The sequence below is a fragment of the Podarcis tiliguerta genome (genome assembly GCF_965153285.1).
Source record: "Podarcis tiliguerta genome assembly, chromosome: 1".
Lineage (NCBI taxonomy): Eukaryota > Metazoa > Chordata > Lepidosauria > Squamata > Lacertidae > Podarcis > Podarcis tiliguerta.
Window position 1 is genome coordinate 52977749 of NC_139534.1, and position 19675 is coordinate 52997423.

Here is a 19675-nt window from a genome sequence, read left to right on the forward strand (position 1 = left end):
CATCCTCATCAGACCACGTCTAAGGGGAAAACAATATATTACACATAAATGTGGGCAATGACACAATGGTGTCATTTTTAAAAAAATGAAAAAGAGGCTGCAGATTTGATAGAACTGGTGAGGAGGAGAGGGTATTTTTTTAAACTTTTTTCCTCCTGCTGTTTTTCCCTGATTCATTTATCCTTTTTCCCCAGGTTGATTGGAAAATGGCTAGTGGGAAAGATTAAGCACCCCTTTCTCATCACTCCTCCAGTCAAATTTGTGGCTTCCTGGGAATGGTTTTTCATTAATAATAAAATGATTATGACTTTGTGATTTGTATGTAGAGTGTAATTTGCCTGGTAGAAAGTTGAGCATCCTAGACAAATAACTAAAGCCATCTCCTATTGGTTCCTTAAAAGATATTCTGAGCTTTGCAGCCATTTCTCGTGCATTTTGCTTTGGTTTGATAGGACTACTGTGGCCACAAGCCCTACTTTACAGAGAAGAGTTCTCTATTTGAAGGGCTATCCAGTCAAACTCCAGTTTAAGGATAAAGAACTATAGGAATGGAGAGCAGGGGCCTTGAAGTGTTGCCCGTCACCAGTTAACACCTGCTCAGTAGACTGCAAGCATGCAGTTCACCTTGCCCATGTCTTCCCACTATGGTGAAATCTATTGTACTTCTGTTTAAATGATAGTTATTCTATGCCCACCCGCAAATAATTTATCTCTACGTATATATCTTTGCCCTCTTCTCTTTTGGGTGATATGTTTCCTCTTTTTTGACAATGTGTAAGTCGCTACCCTAGATGAAGCAGTGAAATCCTCACTTCCAGGACTAGTTGGAGTCCCTGCCTCTTCACTGTGCTAGTAAGCTGTAGTTTCTAGATTCCATTGGGCTGCTGCTGTTACTTACTCAGTGAAGTGAAATTCGTTGTTTTTGCCCCTTTATATAGCATTCATCTGTTGCTTTAGCAAAAGTCTTGCCCTAGGCTGCCATCTACAGCCATGTTGTGGTAAAGCTGATCCTGGCTCAATTTTGTTCTTTTTCTTAAAATAGATCCTGGTAATGCTTAATGGTTGAGATAGAGTTACAGAGTTTTGCAAAGTTAGATTGAGGGGAAATACTGAATCCAAGCAGGATGGAGTGGCTTTCTGATAATTGCAGTTTACTGATTTATGGCTGATTTCATTTTCAAATCACTTTCCATGTTAAAGACTGAGAATGGCTAATCTGTGAGGTCCACTGCTTAGAGAGGATATTATATTTGCTGGGAAGACACACACACACACACACACACATACAGAGAGAGAGAGAGAGAGAGAGAGAGAGAGAGAGAGAACTGTGGAAATGCTGTATCATGGAGGCAACAGGAACTGAGTATTGGCCTCAGGACAGATAAAATATGCAATTCTGAGATATTTTTGGGGTGCCTTAGGGGTTGTTAGACTTCTCTTAGAAAGGGACGCGGGAGCGCTGTGGTCTAAACCACTGAGCCTCTTGGGCTTGCCAATTGGAAGGTCAGCGGTTTGAATCTGTGTGACGGTGGTGAGCTCCCATTGCTCTGTCCCAGCTTCTGCCAACCTTGCAGTTCGAAAGCACACCAGTGTAAGTAGATAAATAGGTACTGCTGTGGTGGTAAACAGCGGTTTCCGTGTGCTCTGGCACTCATCACGGTGTCCTGTGCACTAGTAGCGGTTTAGTCATGCTGGCCACATGACCCGGAAAGCTGTCTGTGGACAAATGCCAAGGGGGGCAGCTGTCTCCCCTAGATCAAGTAAAACAATCAAAATATTTAACTAACTGACCAATCACATTGGTTCTGCCCTCACTAACAAAAGTCCTGCACCCCTAAAAGTCCTGTCCTCCCTAACAAAAATCCTGTCTATGCCCATGAATGCCAACTCTCTCGGCCTGAAAAGTGAGATGAGCGTCGCACCCCATAGTCAGCTTTGACTGGACTTGACCATCCAGGGGTCCTTTACCTCTTAGAAAGTTTAAAGCCATATGAAGCAGATGCTGTAGTTTCTTTCTTACAGTGACTGAGAAAGAAATGGCTGTGTTGCTGGAGGGGGGCATTGCTCAGTGGTAAAGCACGTGCTTTGCATACACTAGGTCCCATATTCAATCCTCAGCATCTCCAGCTAGATCTGCAGCGTCACTGCCAGTCAATATAGACAGTACTGAGCTAGATGGACCAGTGGTCTGACTCAGCTTCCTGAGTTATTTGGGTGTGTTGCAGTGGGAATCCTAGCAGGGACTAGAAAAGCTTGCTAAAATAGAGTGTAGGTGTTTTCTGCCTTTTCTTCCCCAATCCCCGTTTGCCATTCCCTGCAGGATGCTTTCCTGCCCTCCCTCCATGATGCAACCCCTCCCTCTGTTTCTTTCCCACAGTCCATCGCCAGACATCCCACCACATCCATCACCCCCTCTCCACCCACCTGCCTCTCCCCTACAAGAAGAGACTTCCCCACTCTGACAGAAAGAAGAAGAAAAAGAAAAAACCAAGAAAGACCTCTGTACCTCCCTCTGATGTCACCCCCACCATTCAGGAGGTGGAGGAAGAGGAAGAAGAGGAGGAGGAAGAAGAGGAAGCAGAATCTGAAGAGGAGGAGGTTCTAGAGAAGGATGCCTCGGCAGAGTCTGACCTTGAAGCCTCTCCCAAAGGAGAGTCTCATGGCAAACCAAAAGCAGGGCTGGCAGAAGGAAGCATTGAGGTGAGAGATTTCCTGCTCACACAGCAACAAGGGCCATGGGCTTGGAGATGCATATACAAGAATTAGGTACGGTGGAAACAAGGTTGAAAGATTTCCAGTACCCCCTGTGCTACGATGAGGCAGTGCAGATATTTTGTAGTGCTGGCTGACCCGACCATTAGTCAGAGTGTGGGTGTTACCTCAGGCAGGCTTTTAGCATCATGAAAAGATAGCAAAGTGTTAGTTATTTCATGTATCATTGTGTATTTATTTCTAGAGTGAGGTGCTTTTGACCTTTTCTGTTTCAGACGCCAAAAGAACTTGGCCAGCCTCGACTTGGGTATGTGTGTGTGCCATTTGTTGTTCTGCCATAGGCAGCAAAATTTTGGGGGCCAGACCTGATTATATGTGATTGTGTGCATGTGCATTATCTGTTAAAGACTGGTGGAATAATCACATACAGTGGTACCTTGGTTTAAGAGCAGCTTAGTTTATGAACAACTTGGATCAAGAACTCTGCAAACCTGGAAGTAGGTGTTTTGGTTTGTGAACTTTGCCTTGCAATAAGAAAATGTTTCACTTCCTGCTGAGTGTGTTCCATTTGTAAATTGAGTCCCCCGCTGCTATGGGAAAGCACGCCTTGGTTTAAGAACGCTTTGGTTTAAGAACAGACTTCCGGAACGGATTAAGTTCATATACCAAGGTACCACTGTAGTATGAAACAGCTGGATAGTATGAAGCATATTGGGGGGGGGGGTATGGGTGGATGGCAGTTTTCCAATTGATAAAGACTCACAGCCTTCCTTCTTTTTGTCAGTCTTAGCCAGGGCAATAGGAGTGGCATTTCCCAGGCTTCCTGACTGCTGTGCCAGATATGCTCTTTGCTTTGCTTCATTACAGTTTATCATTGGGAGTGATGAGGAGGAAGAGGAGGTGGAGGTGGAGGAGAAAGCCTGTGGCAGCCCATGCCCTTTGCCATTTCATGTGGCAGAGGAATGCAGTCACCTCTCTCCGCTCCCTTATCTCTCCGATCTGCTGCCAGAGAAGGGACCTATTTCTTCCAAAAGGTAAGAGGGCTCAGCTCTTTACATGGTTTGGGCTTCAGATGGGATGCAGATGTTGTGGGTAGTGAAAGAAAGGTGCTTGTATGTACCCAATTCATGACCAAAATGTTATTCTGAAGACCCAAACACAGGTGGGACTGGGCTTAATTTGAGTCACATGTAATCCAAGTTTAGTTCTAGAACCTATTTCCAATTTCCAAGTTCAGTCCTGGAATTTGTAAATAGCTAGGGAGTGTGGATCTTTCTTTTCATAACTGAGAAACATGTGTGATGCCATCAGTGTGCTATATGCTTCTGGGCTTGCATTAGGAGATATAAGCTCAAATCTCTGCTTTGCCTTGAAGCCCTCTGGGTGACCTTGGCCCAGTCACTATCTCAGATTGTCCTATCACTGATAACCCCCATGTACAGTGCCCTGAGCTCTTTGAAGAACATGATACAAATGTGATTGTTAACAATCATCACAACAGGCCCTCATGCACCTGAGATTAGAGATCAGTTTTCCCAGACAGAAGAGCTGCTTTCCAAGCAAGCTTTGAGCAGCTTTGGTTTTTAGAAGTGCAATTCTAAAAAAGGAACATCAGAGTTACCAGCTCTGATGTAACAAGATACTCCATCAATTGGATGGAGAGGGTTCGTTTGCAGGGTTCATCCTTACCACTAGGAAATAGCTTATTTCTGCTGAGGCAACATTCTCCCTTGCTTCCAGGATTGTTTAGGAGAGATCAAAAGTATGTAGCCAGTCTCGTTCCCTGGCTTGTCTCCTTTTATAGGAACAACTTTTCCTATTGCAATGCCTGTGCCAACATCACACCCTCTGTTGCTGGTCTCCACAGTTTCCCTGGATATAAAGATAACAGAGTTTGGGACAAGCGCAAACTTTGGAGTCAGGTGCCAAGTGGGCAACGGGCAAGCTACGACTTGAAGGAGAGGGTGTGTATCGGCAGCATGACCGCCATGGAGAGTGCCACCTACCAGCGAATTCCCACAGATGAAGCTGAGGCTCAGATGCTGGCTTCTGCTGACCTTGATGATATGAAAAGTGAGGTTCCAATTGGGTCCCTGGTGATGGGGGTGGGGGTGATAGTGATGGTGTCTATCTGCCAAGATTCTCTCCTAGTGCAGCACTGAGTGAATATGGGAGGCTTATAAATGCATAAATATTGCTATGCTGCATAGAACAATAGCCCTTTGTACTAAAAGTGGGCAAGTAGATTGCGCAGTAGCTTTCACAAGAAAGACACAATGAAGGTATATGTACCTTTTGTTTATCCCTCATATATTAAGTACTTAGATGGATACTGCCTCTGAAAGAGGTTGTGTTTTTGGCTATCACTGCATGCTCATTTATATTAATGGCTATTATAATACCTTCTAGCAACGGCTTCCATAGGTTAATTATGCATTGTGTGAAGAACTGGTTCTTTGTTTGTCTTTAAGCCTACTGTTTCTCTGTATTGATCAATAACCACAAGCTTTTGTATTTGCGAAGATTTATGATCCAATCCTCCACATATTTACTCAGAAATAAGCCTCCGAGTTCAATGGGACTTAAGTAACTCTTAAGTAAATATGCATAAGATTGTAAGCAGAGAATAATTGTTCCTGTTTTCTCTGTCCACCCCAGTCATGATTCTGCCAACCACTGTTTGTACCTCCTCTGACCACCTTTTTTATGAAGAGCTAAAAACCTAACTGGTTCCCTAGACCCCAATTGATCCCTCTACTCTCTTAGATCAGCACAAAGAAGTCCTACTTGCACCTACTCTAGTGTCAGATTGTTTACCCAAGCCACACAAAAATAATTCCTCTTGAGCTACCGTCAGAACTGCCTTCATCTTCTAGGCAGAAATAGGCATACTTTAAGCCAGTCATAGGCAACCTTGGCCCTCCAGATGTTTTGGGACTACAATTCCCATCATCCCTCACCACTGGTCCTGTTAGCTAGGGATCACAGGAGTTGTAGTTCCAAAACATCTGGAGGGCCAAGGTTGCCTATGCCTGCTTTAAGCCCAGGTCCTAAGAACAAAATAGCAGCCCTGTTGGATCAGGTCAAAGGCCTATGTCTAGCCTTTGTCTAGCACCCTGTTTTTCACAAGGATGAACGAGATGCCTATGGAAAACCCACAAAAGCCCTTTCCCACTGTTCTCCAGTAACTGATATTCAGAGGCATGCTGCCTTTGCTTCAGAAGGTAGTATGTGTAGCCATCATGACTAGCAGCCTCTAATAGCCTTGCCCTCCATGAATTTGTCTAAATAATTTTTAAAGCTTGTCCAAATTGGTGGCCATTCCCATATCTTGTGGTAGCAAATTCCATATGTGATGTGTGAATAAGTACGGTAATTCATTTTGTCTGTCTGTAATCCCCCACTATTCAGACGATCTCTAGGCAATAGCAGACAGTGTGGTTGGGCAGTGATGCTCACCTGACCTCCAAACAGCTGAGTTGCTGCTGCTAAATGGGAAAGGAGGGGAGTGGGGGAGCAGTAGGAAATTCAGCACAGTGCAAACATACAGTACTGGCAGGAGTGGCAGATTAGCTCCATCAGTAGATTTGTGCTTTGCTGGACTTCCCACTGCTTCTCCCACCCCCCCTTCCTGGTGAGCAGTAGGGCCTCAGCTATTGGGAAGTCAGGCGAGTGCTGCCACCCTGCCATGCCTTCCACTACTGCCCCCAAGTTCAAGTATTATAGGAAAGGAAGAAAATGTCTCTGTATTCAGGCCCTCCCGAATATGTCAAAAATATCCTAAATGTTGCTGTAAGCCATTAGATAGTCTCAGTGCATAAACAGTGCCTTAAAGGTTTATTTAAAATGTGCAATGACTTTACTGAAAGGAATATAAGATGTGCGAGTCTGGAATAGAGGTAAGAAAAAGAACTGCGCTGAAATAAAATAATGGGAACTTAGCTTATATTTTGAAATTAACTCGTAGGATACCCTTACTTGTGAGGCTTAAATAAATTTGTGCTGAAAATATATGATATGAATATAAAACCTAGTTTTTCTTCGCTGATTTATCTCATGTTAACAACATTCATATGTAACACAAATGCCACAAGGAATGAGTAAATGGCAGGGAAGCAGGAGAGCAAGATCTGGTAAAGTCTCTTGACAAATTATTCAGGCATGGAGGGGTCAAACTAGAACTTGCAAGGGAAACACAGAATTCTCAAAATAACACTAATGTGGGGAGGCATTTGCGGGGGGAGAATCAGCAGGCAGGATGGGAGTGTGTAGCCTTCCACCTGCTGATTCTCCCCTGGAAGTGTCCTTCCCTTGGACTGATTAATTCCCTTCCCTGGAGCTAAAAACTGGAAACTGGAAACTAGTCTAATTGGGGGGTGGGGGTAGCTACCTAGGGGCATTTTCAGAGGATAATCAGCAGGCAAGGGATGGTTTGAACACTGCTTTCTTCCACCCACAGATCCTTCTCTGTGAGTGCCAAGCACTAACATTACCTCTGTAAAGGTGAAGTTAGGTGCTTGCTTATGACAAGTGTGGCCCAAAGCCAGGAAGGAAGCAGACTGAAATAGGTTGTGTGGGGAGATTGATGGATATGAATCATTTGAATTAAGCCAACTAGGCATCTATCTGTGACTGCTCGTAAATGATGCAAATGGCATTTTTAGAAAAGGGCTTTTTCTCAGGACCACAGTAGGGAAGAAAATGGTTAAATTTCCTCTCAGGGCTGGATGGGATAATCTTTACATGTTAAATGCAAAGATACATTTAGCATCATGTGTAGTTTGGCCCTTACACAGATAGTGCAGTGTGTCAGGCTCCCAACTTTATCTCCCCAAAATCAAGTGTTTAGAACCCCTTCCACATTTCCTCTCCACTCTGGGAATATTTCCCCCTTCCTTCCCCCTCCTCTCCTGACCCCATATTAAACATGGTTTTGCATTATTGTGTGCTGACACAAATCATAGTTAAATCAAACAAGGTTCCCTTATAGCTCTTGTTTACAAATCCACTTCCTTTTCAGGGTTTGATTCCTGCGTAATATCCTGTTCATACCAGGGTGAGGTGGGTCAATGGCAATAGTTTTGTAAAATCTGCTGTATCCTCTTGCCAGCCCAAAACTACCAGGGCAAATAATTTCTGAGTTGTTTCTTTCAACAATACTTTAAGGAAACACCACTGTAATCACTAGGGCCAGAAAAATGCATGTTCAGTGTCTACATGGAACTTTGCCATTCATTCTTCAGCTTAGTTCACACCTACACTCCCAACACTGTATTCAGAATCCACTGGTGAGGATTCTCTAGGCCTTAGTGCACTAGAGAAAAAGTCTTGAAATACTTAACTTCCTTTCTAGCTCTGGCCAGTGACCCACAGTCTAGATGTGGTCTTCTGTTGCCAAGGGCTCAGTTTTGATTTATGAGTTTATGTCTTAAGATGTTGTCCATCCATAATTGACTGGATGGAATTCTGAGATGGTCAGGCAGGCCCTGTATCTTCCCAGGAGTTTTATTTTCCCTACTGACTTTCTTGGCTCAGAGTTATCAGCAACCTTATGTCTTCTGAGAGATCTCTGCATTTTATCTCCTGAAGGGAGTGGCCACATTAGATCCAGTTTCCTGCTCAGAGGGTCTAGTGTTGTTGCAATTGCTGAAAAGTTTCAAAGGCATTAGGATTCAGTTTATGTACATGTGCATGTATGGGCTGCGCTCTATGCCATGTCCCTCCCCATATGCTGGTTCTTTCTATGTGAGAGCACAGAAGAGACGTCATGGAAATGCCAGCTCTGAGCCCCAGGACACAGAAAAGCCAATAGGCTGCTTTCCAGGCTTCAGTGGGAGGAGACACCAAAAGAGTGTGGGGGGACACAACAGGCAGTGCCACAAGCCAAGGAACATCTTCCAGCAGCACATGCATCGGATCTCCTACAGCAAACTTCCTACTGATCTGTGGCAGCGAGCAAGGATACATATATGCTCCCTTGGACTCCAAGCAAGCAGGGAAAGTCTTTACACTTTTCACTTGCCTAGATGACGTATGCTGGCATTTCCTCTCAAATCCTGTCAGAAGAAATCCTGAATACTGGACCTAGCAGCTTCCTGGATTGTGTGGTGCCTGAAGAGCTTCAGTCAGAAAAAGGGTCCACCTGCTAAGTCCTGCTCCTTGCCAATGTTGTGATTGTCACATGCCCCTCGACTCCCATCTTCTTAAGGACATAGCAATGGCTGTTCCAGACAGAGAAGATGCAGTGAAAGAGACAGGAGTAGGAGACAGCTCAGAAGTAGGGATAGCCATCTGTGTTGGTAACTCTTTTGGCTATGAGGACTTTGAGGAGTTTGCGCTCAACTTTGAAGACTATGACCTATGGGAGGCCATCCAGAACCACTTGGGCTATCCTAACTTGGACCCCACCCGTAAGTACCTGCTGAGACTTATACGCGCACATATGCACATTCCCTTACACAACCTGATCTCAACCTTGCTTAGAGTCTAGTCTTGACTGGGTGACCAGGTTCAAAAGAGGTCAGGACCTTTAATAGTTGCACAGACAATCTCATCCCTGTGTGACAATTAGCAAAAAAATAAAAATCCTTCTACAAAATTATTAAAGGTACAGGACTGTTGTCCTTCTTTGCATCTGGTCATCCTGTCTACCCCTGGGTAGATACAGAGCACAGGGAAGTTATACCTTGCCCTATCCCATAAACATACTTTCAGGCATTTGTGTTATTTTGGCATGGAGTTTATCTGTACAAATCTACAAAGGATGGGAGGCTGAAGACACTCAATGACAGTGTATACTTCTTCATTCATACACAAATAGCTGCGCTCATGATTTTGCAGTTTGGTTCTAGGTTGTAATTTGTATTTTCTAGAAATACGGCTTTTGGTTACAGTTACACGAGCGTCATGTTGTTCTTTTTTAAAAAAACTATTTTCATTGATTTTTATCCATATAACCCAAGTAACAAAATAAACTGTCACGAGATAAGCAATAAAAACTAAACCAAACCAAATTAGGGTTGGCATGGGATGTTACATTCACAAGAAGAAATCATAAAACTGTTTATCCTGATATATGATCATAATGTTATAACATATATTATAAAGTGCAACGTATGCTGATTCTACTGAAGACACACTCACAGTGAAACACACATCTTGTAATCCTACTCACATGCACTAAAACCATATTGTGGCACAGAAAACCGTGGGTCTTAATTTATCACCCAGGAGTTCCTATTATCAGTGCTGGATAGAACCACATAGCGTACTTGCTAGAATTGAGTCAGCCCAGGCTGAGAAGCAGAGTGGGGGCTTGCAGTGTTTATTTATCCAAAGACTTTCCTTTGGGGCCCACAGCCTCCCAGGTCAATTTCCATCATGAATACATAGTGAGAGAAATAAGTGAGCAGCTCTGATCTTGGGACGCACAGGAGGAATGTTTTCTATGCTGCTCATTGGAGTTCTGGCTGATTTAGAGCATGTCTAAATCCTACAATTTAAAGCTGCTATCGGCCCTTTTGAGGGGGCGGAATATAGGCACCATACAGATACATGTACTTTCCCCATGTGGTGCTAAGGGCAGAAGGGTTTTACATCAATAAAATAGCACTGGGGGAAGAGAGTTAAATCTCCTTTCACCCACAACTGCTGCAATCAGAATTGCAGCTACCAAATGCCATTTAATATTTTTTTTAAGAAGGCAGGAGATCTTATTATGGACCTCCCACATCAGATCTGTTTGTTCTTGAAGCACCAAACTCGACTTCTGTCTGCACTGCTCAATCCCTCTCCAAGGGGATGTCGGGCATGGGAGGGGGACACAGATGTATGTGACTGACATGTGAGCAGGCTAATATTATTCTCTATGTTTATAATAGTCAAACAACCACACCAGACATGCTTTATACATTTTACACAAGTACACGAGTTATACACCTGTATCGCACATATATTTGCCCTCAGATGTTATTTCTGTCTCCAGATGAACTGTACAACTTGCCTATAGAATTATGAGCACTACATATAATATGACCCCAGAATAGCAGCTCCAAGCAGCTAGAGTGCATTAGTATTGATGAGCACTTATTGGTTTTTGTCACTCTTATGTAGCTGTAAATGGGATGGTGTGGTATCCAGCTGTCAACAGGCCTCAAATCAGGCGCACAGCCAGTGGGAGGAAAATCCCTCCGGCAATGTATAGATTTTGTTTATATTTAATTTACAGTGCAATTTGTATATGTCTACTCAGAAGCAAGCTTCATTGAGTTCAATGGAACTTACACTGAGGTAAGCGTGCATAGAACTGCAGTGTTAGTGACCCAGATTCCCAAGGTGTCAGGCTGTAAAATGGTCCTTCCCATGAGAATGTGGAACAGGGGAGTGAATCCTAGCATTGCAGAGGAGACTGAGAGGAGATATGATGACCATCTTCAAAAATCTAAAGGACTGTCACGTGGAACAAGCTTGCTTTCTCCTGCTCCAGAGGCTGGGACCTGAACCAATCAATTCAAATTACAAGAAAGGAGACACAACATCAGGAAGAGCTTTCTGATAGTAAGCTGTCTGACAGTGGAACAGACTCCCATGAGAGGTGGTGGACTCTTCTTCCCTGGAAGTTTTTATGCAGAGGTTGGATGACCATCTGTCATGGATGCTTTAGTTGAGATTCCTGTATTGCAGGCTGTTGGGACTACATGACTCTTGGGGTCCCTTCCAACTCTATGATTCTATGATTCTACTGCATTTCATACTCCCAAGATTTATTAAAAGTAGATGAAGACTAGAAAGAGGGCATGGATAGCTGAACTATCCTGAGAACACTTGGGCAATACTGTCCAGAAGTGCTGTATTGCTCATAATTTATGCTACCTTTCAGTAATTCCACTGCTGTTGGGGGAAAATGAGAACCCCTGAACAGTTGCCCTTGGCACGAACCATTAACTTAATCAACCATCGCTCTCAGAAAACAGCTGAGAGATCACACCACAGCTCCCATTTTAGGTCAGATAAGCCCTCAACTATAGCATTTGAACATGAGAATGTCTGCTCTGGCGTTAGCTCCAGGTAGACATTGGCAGACACTACCTTAAACACTGCCTGCTTTTTGATGTGGGAGAACAGAAAGGCAGAAAAAAGTTGCTTTTTAACTTGTTCATAAATGAGCTGGAATGAAGAGTGTGCTGACACCAAATTGTCCAGGGTGGTAAAAGCAAAAAGGAGTTGTGAGGAGGTCCAAAAGCTCCACACTGGACATGGGTAAAATAGCAAATGAGGCTTAATTTCACCAAGTGTCAAGTGATGCACATTAGGCTATTTCCCCCCACCCTAACTTCTAGGGTCTGAACTGACAGTGACTAACCAGAAAAGAGATCCCGAGGTCACGGTGCAGAGCTCAATTAAAATGGCAACCCAATGTGCAGCAGCTGGAAAAAAGGCAATTCCATGTTTGATATCATTAGGAAAGAGATTGAAAATGAAACTACCAGTTTGATAATGCTATTACAATACTCTATGGTGCAACTGCACCTGGAGTACTGTATACTCTAGTCACCTCACCTCAAAAAAGGTTGTTATAGAGCTGCAAAAAGAGCAGAAAAAGATAACCAAATGATCAAGGAGGGGGGAGTGGTGATGAAGAACTCCCTTTGGAGGAGAGGTTACATTTAAGGCTTTTTAGCTGGGGAAAAGGTAAGTAATAGGGAATATGATAGAGGTATAGTCATGGTGAGGAGAAGGTGGATGCAGAAAATTTTTTCTCTCCATCTCAAAGTACTGCAAATGAGGCTAAATATGGGGAGGTTCTTCACATAGCTATCCTGTGGAATTTGCTGCCATCCAATATAAAGTCAGCCACCAACTTGGACAAGGGTTTAGGCAAATTAATGATGAGGTTATCAGTGGCTACTAATTATGATCACTGTGTGCTGTCTTCAGTATCGGCATGCCTTTTAGTACCATTTGCTGGGGAACATGTATGGTGAGAGAGCCCATGTTGTACTTGTGGGTTTCCCATAGGCATCTGGCCAGGCCCCTGAGAGCAGGATGCTGGATTAGGTGGGCCTTTGGTCTCATCCTGCAGGGCTTTTGCATTCTTAACCTTTGCCCTAGGTATTTTATTTATTTATGTGACAGAACCACAAAGCAAAACAGAACAAAGTTTGCTCTGTAACATCTCATCTTGTGAAACCAAGTTCAGCCTTGTGTATTCTAAACGATGCAGTTATATGAATGATCTTGTCACTATGTGATACTATGCAAATAGCACACATATGTATGTGAATATCTAGTTCTTCTAAAATGTAGACTGTTTTCCAGAAACATGCTGATCAGAGGGGGCAAATTATAATATTCAAAAGCTTGACAATCAGATGTCAAGATGTTTGCTGTGGGGAGAGTCAGCCTGATACAGTGTTGGGCTAGGACAGGGGTCTGCAACCTTTAAGACAAAACTGGGAGCCGCAAAACTCGTCATTATAAAAATAACTTTTTGGTCACTTTTTTATTATTTCTTTGTTTGACCCCTCAGAATTACTCCTCCTCATAGAAATAAACGTTAAATTAGCAAGTTACCTTTTGTGTGTGTGTGTGTGTGTGTGTGTGTGTTCTTCACTCCCCTTCAAAACAGTGACCAGCGTACATGCCCCCTTTCAATGCAGTGACCAGCGTACATGCCCCTTACAATGTAGCGGGCGGGCGGGAAGGTGACGTCGGGACGGTGCGTGACTAACGCACGCACCGCCCCCATGCGATGTCACAGCCAGTACAGCGCCCGCCACAGTGGGAGGTGTCGGGGCGCACAATGCGCCTCCTTCCCTCGCTAGTATCCGCCCCGAGCCGCGGCAAAGGTGTAAAAGAGCCACATGCGGCTCCGGAGCAGCGGGTTGCAGACCCCTGGGCTAGGACTAGGACTATCCAGGTTCAAATGCCAACTCAGCTACAAAGCTCACACGGGGCAGTCACTCGCTGCCTAATCTGCCTCACAAAGTTGTGGTGAGGATAAAATGGGAGCAGGAGAATACTGTGTACTGCCAGAGCTTCTTGGAGATGTTGATAAAAAATGTAATAGATAAAATAATAAAGGGTGTGTCTGTATACCTGTGATACAATAAAATTCCCTTCCTATACGGTCACAAAGCCCAGAAAACCCTTCTCCCCACTCCCTGGCAGCCACAGATAAGCACATTATGTGCCCCCACTGCCTTGGCATTGATCCTGCAGCTCCCAGAAAACAAACAGCAACAACAAATTGTAGCTGAGCAGAGGTTTTGCCATGCTTCATGGAGTATATCACAGTAGTCACCTGTGCCTCTCTTGAGATAGAGATCTATTGCATAAGCACCTGCACCTGCTCAAGAAGAGTGTTCAGGGACAAATGTGTGGGAATAAAGCCTCTGTTTCCTGGCTGTGTTGCAAACTGCTTCACAGTCAGAATGTAGAGTAAGACAAGGACAGAGAGGGGCCATTGCTCAGTGGTAGAGCATTTGTTTTGCATGCAGAAAACCCCAGGTTCAGCATCCAGCATCTCTGTTAGAAGCATCTTAGGTAGAAGGGCTGGAGAGCTGCTGCCTTTTGGAGTAAACAGTACTGATCAAGATAGATCAATGGCCTGGCTCCTTGTGGGACATTTTCATAGCTACCTTGAGACCACAGAATCCTGAAAAGAGAGGGGCTGTGTATGCTCTACTTTCCTTTTTAAAGGAAACATAGCACCCCTAGTCCATACCCAGGTTATCCAAGCTGTGTACTGAGAAAAGCTTAATTCTGTGTTTTGTTTTAAGCAAATGAAAATGAATAGGCTCATTTTTCATTCTGTTTCTTATAGACATGCTGGGGAAGGAAGGAGCTATGCAGAATGCTGCCTCCATGCCCCAGCCTGAGCTAGCAGAAATTTTGCTCATCCCTCTTCTGACTGCTAAGTTTTCACCTAGAATTGCTTATCCATCTCTTAGGGCTAGAGACATGGGGCTGAAAGCTGAGCTGCTCAGATTTCTGACTATGCTCCCATGGTTGTAGTCATGGCATATAGAGAACCCTGGCTACAGAAGGACAAGTTGCTTTTCTCTTCATTCTTCTGCTTGCCCTTGCCCCTGCCCTGCCTTTTTTTCTAGGCCACCGTTTTGAAGATAATCCAGGAGTCAGAAGACATCTGGTTAAGAAACCCTCTCGGAGCCAGACTACCAGAAGCAGCAAAAAGTCTTTGACTTCACAGTCTGTCAAGAAAAAGAAGAAGAAGAAGAAGCTTGACAGGAAACCCCACGAGGTAATGGCCCTGCCTTGTGGAGACCTCACAATCTACAGGCAAAATTGGTAGCTTCAATCAGGTGCTGGCCATGTTGCCTGTTGGTGAATTGTATCCCACAGAGGCAGTAATTATAGTCATTATAAGACTGTGTTACCCAATAGTGAGGCTGAAGTGTCTACAGAGTTCATGGCAGGTAGGTAAGTATAGGTAAGTAGTCTTATCCTAATCTGTGCTCTTTGGGTCTCCCTTGATACAAGATGCCCTATTTCAAGAGGAGAAATGGCTGGCCTGGAAGGGGAAACTAAGGGCTCATCCACATTTTCTGCTTGTGCCATGCCTGGAAAGCACAGGTCCAAGTAATTTTCCCTGAGGGAAAGCAGAAGTGTGGATGAGCCCTAAATCTTTAGAGACAGTTGAGATAATATGAATCTAGACCTCCTCCAGTTATATTCTTTGTGTACTCTTGGCCCATAGGCTGTATCAGACCCACAGGATGAAGGCAGGCACATATTTCCTCTGAAGTTATCGCTATTCTCTCATAGCAGGTCTTAAGCATTCTGTCACCAGCAGGGATTTCTGGTGCTAAGAGGACAGAGCTAAAGAGCACCACCCCATGACAGCAATAGGTGCTAGGTAGGCTATTCTCATGAAAGAACTTGGACAGAGGAAGCAGCTGCAGTTCAGTTCCCTTTCTTTCCTCTGACAGGTATTTGTGGAGTTAAATGAATTAGTGGTGGAGAAGAACCAGGACATGCACTGGAAGGAGACAGCGCGCTGGATCAAATTTGAGGAGGATGTGGAGGAGGACACAGCACGATGGGGGAAGCCTCATGTGGCTTCACTGTCCTTTCGCAGCCTTCTGGAGCTCAGGAAGACTATTGCCCATGGTGAGTAACAAAGGTGGGGCTGGGCTTTTGTCCTGAGATGTATGTTGACAAGACCTTGATAAAAGCTATATCCCAACCTGCAAACAAAAGACACAAATCAACAAGATCTCTCATGATTCAGACTCTCTCAAGGGAAAGAGAGAGAATGGTAGACAATTGTGGGTTGTCTTCTGATTGCCAGGATATCTTTTCCATCATTCATGGCAGCCTGGTCCTGCAGCTGAATGTGCAACACTGAAGTCTTGGGCTAAGAAGGAGGCCACCAAAAAGGTTTGCTTTTTCTCACAAGAGGTTCAGATCCAATTGAAGATTTAGGGCAGGATTCAATTAAGTTGTTGTGTGCAAAGAATGAGGTCCACCCGCACAATGGGACTTCCCCCCTCCTCTTCCTGTGCACTCCCTATGCCCCCTAAATCTGCTCTGGATGGTTGAGGGAGCCCCTAGAACAGGTTTAAGATGTGGGGTGGGAAGGTGAGGGGGAAAGTCCTGTTTAGGGAATACTCCATGGGAGATTTTGGGGAGATTAAGTGATGTGTAAAATCCCATGCAGTGGGGTACCGATACATTTTTGTGAGTGAGCAACATAATGCCCTGAGTCATTGAGATACAGTACTGTTATTGCTGTCAGAAGCAAAGTGGTATGAGCTAAAATTTCCTTTGCACAGGAAAAATGATAGGAGACAACAGTCTGAGATACTTTGTGCCTGAGAAATCTCTTCAATGATCTTAAATGACCTAAACCTATTGGTCTTCCTGATCCCAGGAGCTGTTCTGTTGGATTTGGAGCAAACAACATTACCTGGCATTGCTCACCTGGTGGTAGAAACCATGATAATATCAGACCAGATCAAGGCTGAAGACAGAGCCAATGTGCTCAGGGCCCTGCTGCTCAAGCACAGGTAAGTAATGTGCTGGCATTAGAAAGACAGCAGGTTGGGCTTTGAGTGGCAGGGTCACATGTGGAAGAGCTGCTGAATGTTAAGGAAGAGTGAACAGTGGTATAAATACATAAAGGACTGCACAAAAAGACCAGGAATGGCAAGAGGGAGTTGGGTGAGAACAAGATAAGTTTTCAGTGTGGAGCTGATGAGGTTCCTGAGGTCCTCTTAGGAACTAGAGATACATAAAGATGGTGGCTGTCTTGGGGCAGTGAAATGGATATCTCTAAGTGAAGTTGTGGTGGTGAAAGGAGCTCATAGCTTAAGATATATATGGGCAGGGAGACCAGGACATTGGGGTATATAAAGGTCAGGAAAATGGGGGTACAGAAGCAGGGAAATAGATGAGCAGGGATTTGTTGCTGTGGACACAACAGGAATAAATGATGTAAAAGGCATATTTTCATTTTGGTCAAGCTTTGAGCTGCAATAAATTTTAGCTAAAGAAAGCTGGCCACTGCCCTGTAGTTCCTTTAACATCCGCATTATTTCTTCAGCCATCCTAATGATGAAAAGGAGGTATTCTTTCCCCGGAACCAATCCAACTCCAGCATGAACTCTATGGTAGGAAACCACCATCACCACCACAACCATGCAGTTGACACATGCATGCCATTGATGGGGGAAGAGCGCATTGAGATGACAGAGCCCAGAATCCATGACCCTGATTATAGAGAGGTGAGTGAGGAACAGGCATGGAGAGCTGAATTGTTCTGAAGAGTACCGTATTTTTCCGTGTATAACACCCCCCCCCCCAATGTATAAGACGCTCCCTATTTTGGGGGACTTAAAATTAAGAAAATGGGGGTGAGATTGCCCCCATGTATAAGACTACCCCCCTTTTAAACATTTTTGTAGTAAAAAAAAACCCTAGTCTTATACACAGAAAAGTACAATAAGTAGAGTGAAATCTCTGTGTGAGCTAAAGAAAACACTGAGACCTTCATTACTAACTGGGCCTTGCTAAGAAATAATGAATTCAAAGCAAGATGCAGAGATTTCAATGTTTTCCACAGCTTACTTTATTTCTGCTGGTCACAGGGAAGGAGCAAGGAAAAGTAAGAGAAGTGGCATTGGTCAAGAGGTGTGGGGGGGGGGAATACTTGTGGGAGTTATTGGCCTAAAGGCTTAGGAATGCTCTGAATTTTCTTCATTTTTATTACGATGTATATATATCACTTGATTGTAAAAAACAACAACTTCAAAGCAAGCAAGCGAGTGAATGAATGTTATAGCATACATATGCCAAAACAATCAATTTCTAAATTTGCCTTAAATGAGCATTTAGAATCACAGAGAGCAGCAGGAAAACTACTGGACTTCAGTAACCAGAATGCAGCCTGTCTTTTTATGGTCCTTTCATTTAGAGAGCCAAGTGGCATTCCAACAGTGTGGGGGGTAAATGTTTCCATAGGCAGCCCAGGCTAATGAGAACCTTTGTTGTTGAGACAGAAAAACATGCACCTTCACAGCTCTGAGGGACATCGCCACAAATATCTCAAGCTGATGGAGAAGATTCCCGATGATGCAGAGGCTACTGTAGTGCTTGTTGGTAAGGAGTCCTGAGCCAAAATCTAGTACTGAGGCCTTGAGCAGGTCTCATCAGGAGACCTGTGGTTTTAACAACAGCAACATTCTTCCTTTTGCTGGCATTGTCTCATGGGGAGTTCAGGGGTTCAGTGCTGCTGCTACACTGGTGGAGCAGCCATCTTAACCTATACTCTCTCAGCCCAGGTGGGGAGGGGTTCAAACCCCACCATGGGGTAGGAGAAGTAATATGGCTCCACTCACCTTTCATATGCCTGGCTGAAAACTGCCATGGCAAAGGCAAAAAAATGTATTGGCCAGCATATTTGAAGTGTTCTGCTGCTGTGCTTGTCATGACAGCAGCATCTTTTGCATTTTGCCAGTATAATCGAGCTTCTGTCAGGTCCTATAGCCCCTCAGTTATAGCAACTCAAGTATAGGATTGCTTGTAAACCTGCTCAGAATTTCTAGGTCAGTCAGAGGTTCTTGATAGTGAAAAGACAGTTCTCTAGTAGGTTCTGCTTAGCTGTGGTATGGATGGAGGGAACTCCAGAGAAGCTTCTGAATTTGGCCCTTGGCTTTGTTGAGGTGGCTTCAGAATTAGATCAAGATCACCTCATTAATGGAGATGTCATTTTTCAGTTGCAGTCTTCCCCACTTCTGCAAAAATAGGGAATGGGGCAGTAACCTCAAACTCTGCATACTCAGACGTTGCATCCTGTTACTCACACTGCCCACTGTTAGCAGGTGTTGTAGAGAGGGCACTGCCAGGTGGTACTTGCAGCTAAGGGCTCATCCACATCTCTGTTTGCCCCACCACTTTCTCCTGGGAAAACCCACAGCTTACCTCCGAATTGGACCAAAAGGAAATTGGGCTTTCTGCAGACTGCTGTTTGTTCCAGTTCAGCCGTAAAAAGCATATTTTCCAGGGGAAAGCTGTGGGGCAAATGCAAAACCACTTGCAACCATGCCTAGAAAGCACGGGACAAGGGGAAGTGTGGACATGCCCTAAGTGTGTTCATGTGTCATTTTGCCAAGTCTCCCTAAACCTGGAGCATGCTTCCTGATCTCAGAAGGTTGTTGCTTCCACACTGATTATCATGGTCTTATGCTTCCCTTCCTGATAGGTTGTGTTCAGTTCCTTGAGCAACCAACAATGGCTTTTGTCCGTTTGAATGAGGCTGTGTTCTTGGAGTCAGTCCTGGAAGTCCCAATCCCTGTTCGCTTCATCTTTGTCTTGCTGGGGCCAAGCCAGTCCAACATGGACTACCATGAGATCGGACGTTCCATCTCCACTCTCATGTCAGACAAGGTGAGGAGGAGCTGAGTGTTGGTTCAGGCTGGAGAAGACACGAGAAGGGTAGCAG

The 19675-nt window shown here is 44.4% G+C and overlaps 1 protein-coding gene across 5 annotated transcripts in view; it reads left to right on the forward strand.

Moving 5' to 3' along the window:
* The window catches only part of SLC4A3 (solute carrier family 4 member 3), a 45431-nt gene that overhangs the window by 13099 nt on the left and 12657 nt on the right, over positions 1-19675 (forward strand). For 4 of the 5 annotated variants that reach the window (XR_014512635.1, XM_083446322.1, XM_083446321.1 and 1 more), the window contains 9 exons: positions 2378-2700; positions 3580-3746; positions 4580-4785; positions 14823-14974; positions 15663-15843; positions 16607-16742; positions 17279-17459; positions 18234-18333; positions 19436-19620. Coding sequence is in view for 4 of the 5 variants with exons in the window: in XM_083446322.1 (XP_083302448.1) it covers positions 2378-2700; positions 3580-3746; positions 4580-4785; positions 14823-14974; positions 15663-15843; positions 16607-16742; positions 17279-17459; positions 18234-18333; positions 19436-19620 (1631 nt within the window). In the remaining variant the exon portion in view is untranslated. Of the gene's footprint in view, positions 1-2377; positions 2767-2987; positions 3020-3579; positions 3747-4579; positions 4786-14822; positions 14975-15662; positions 15844-16606; positions 16743-17278; positions 17460-18233; positions 18334-19435; positions 19621-19675 lie in introns of those variants that run through there. The other variant, XM_083446324.1, reaches the window with a different exon arrangement.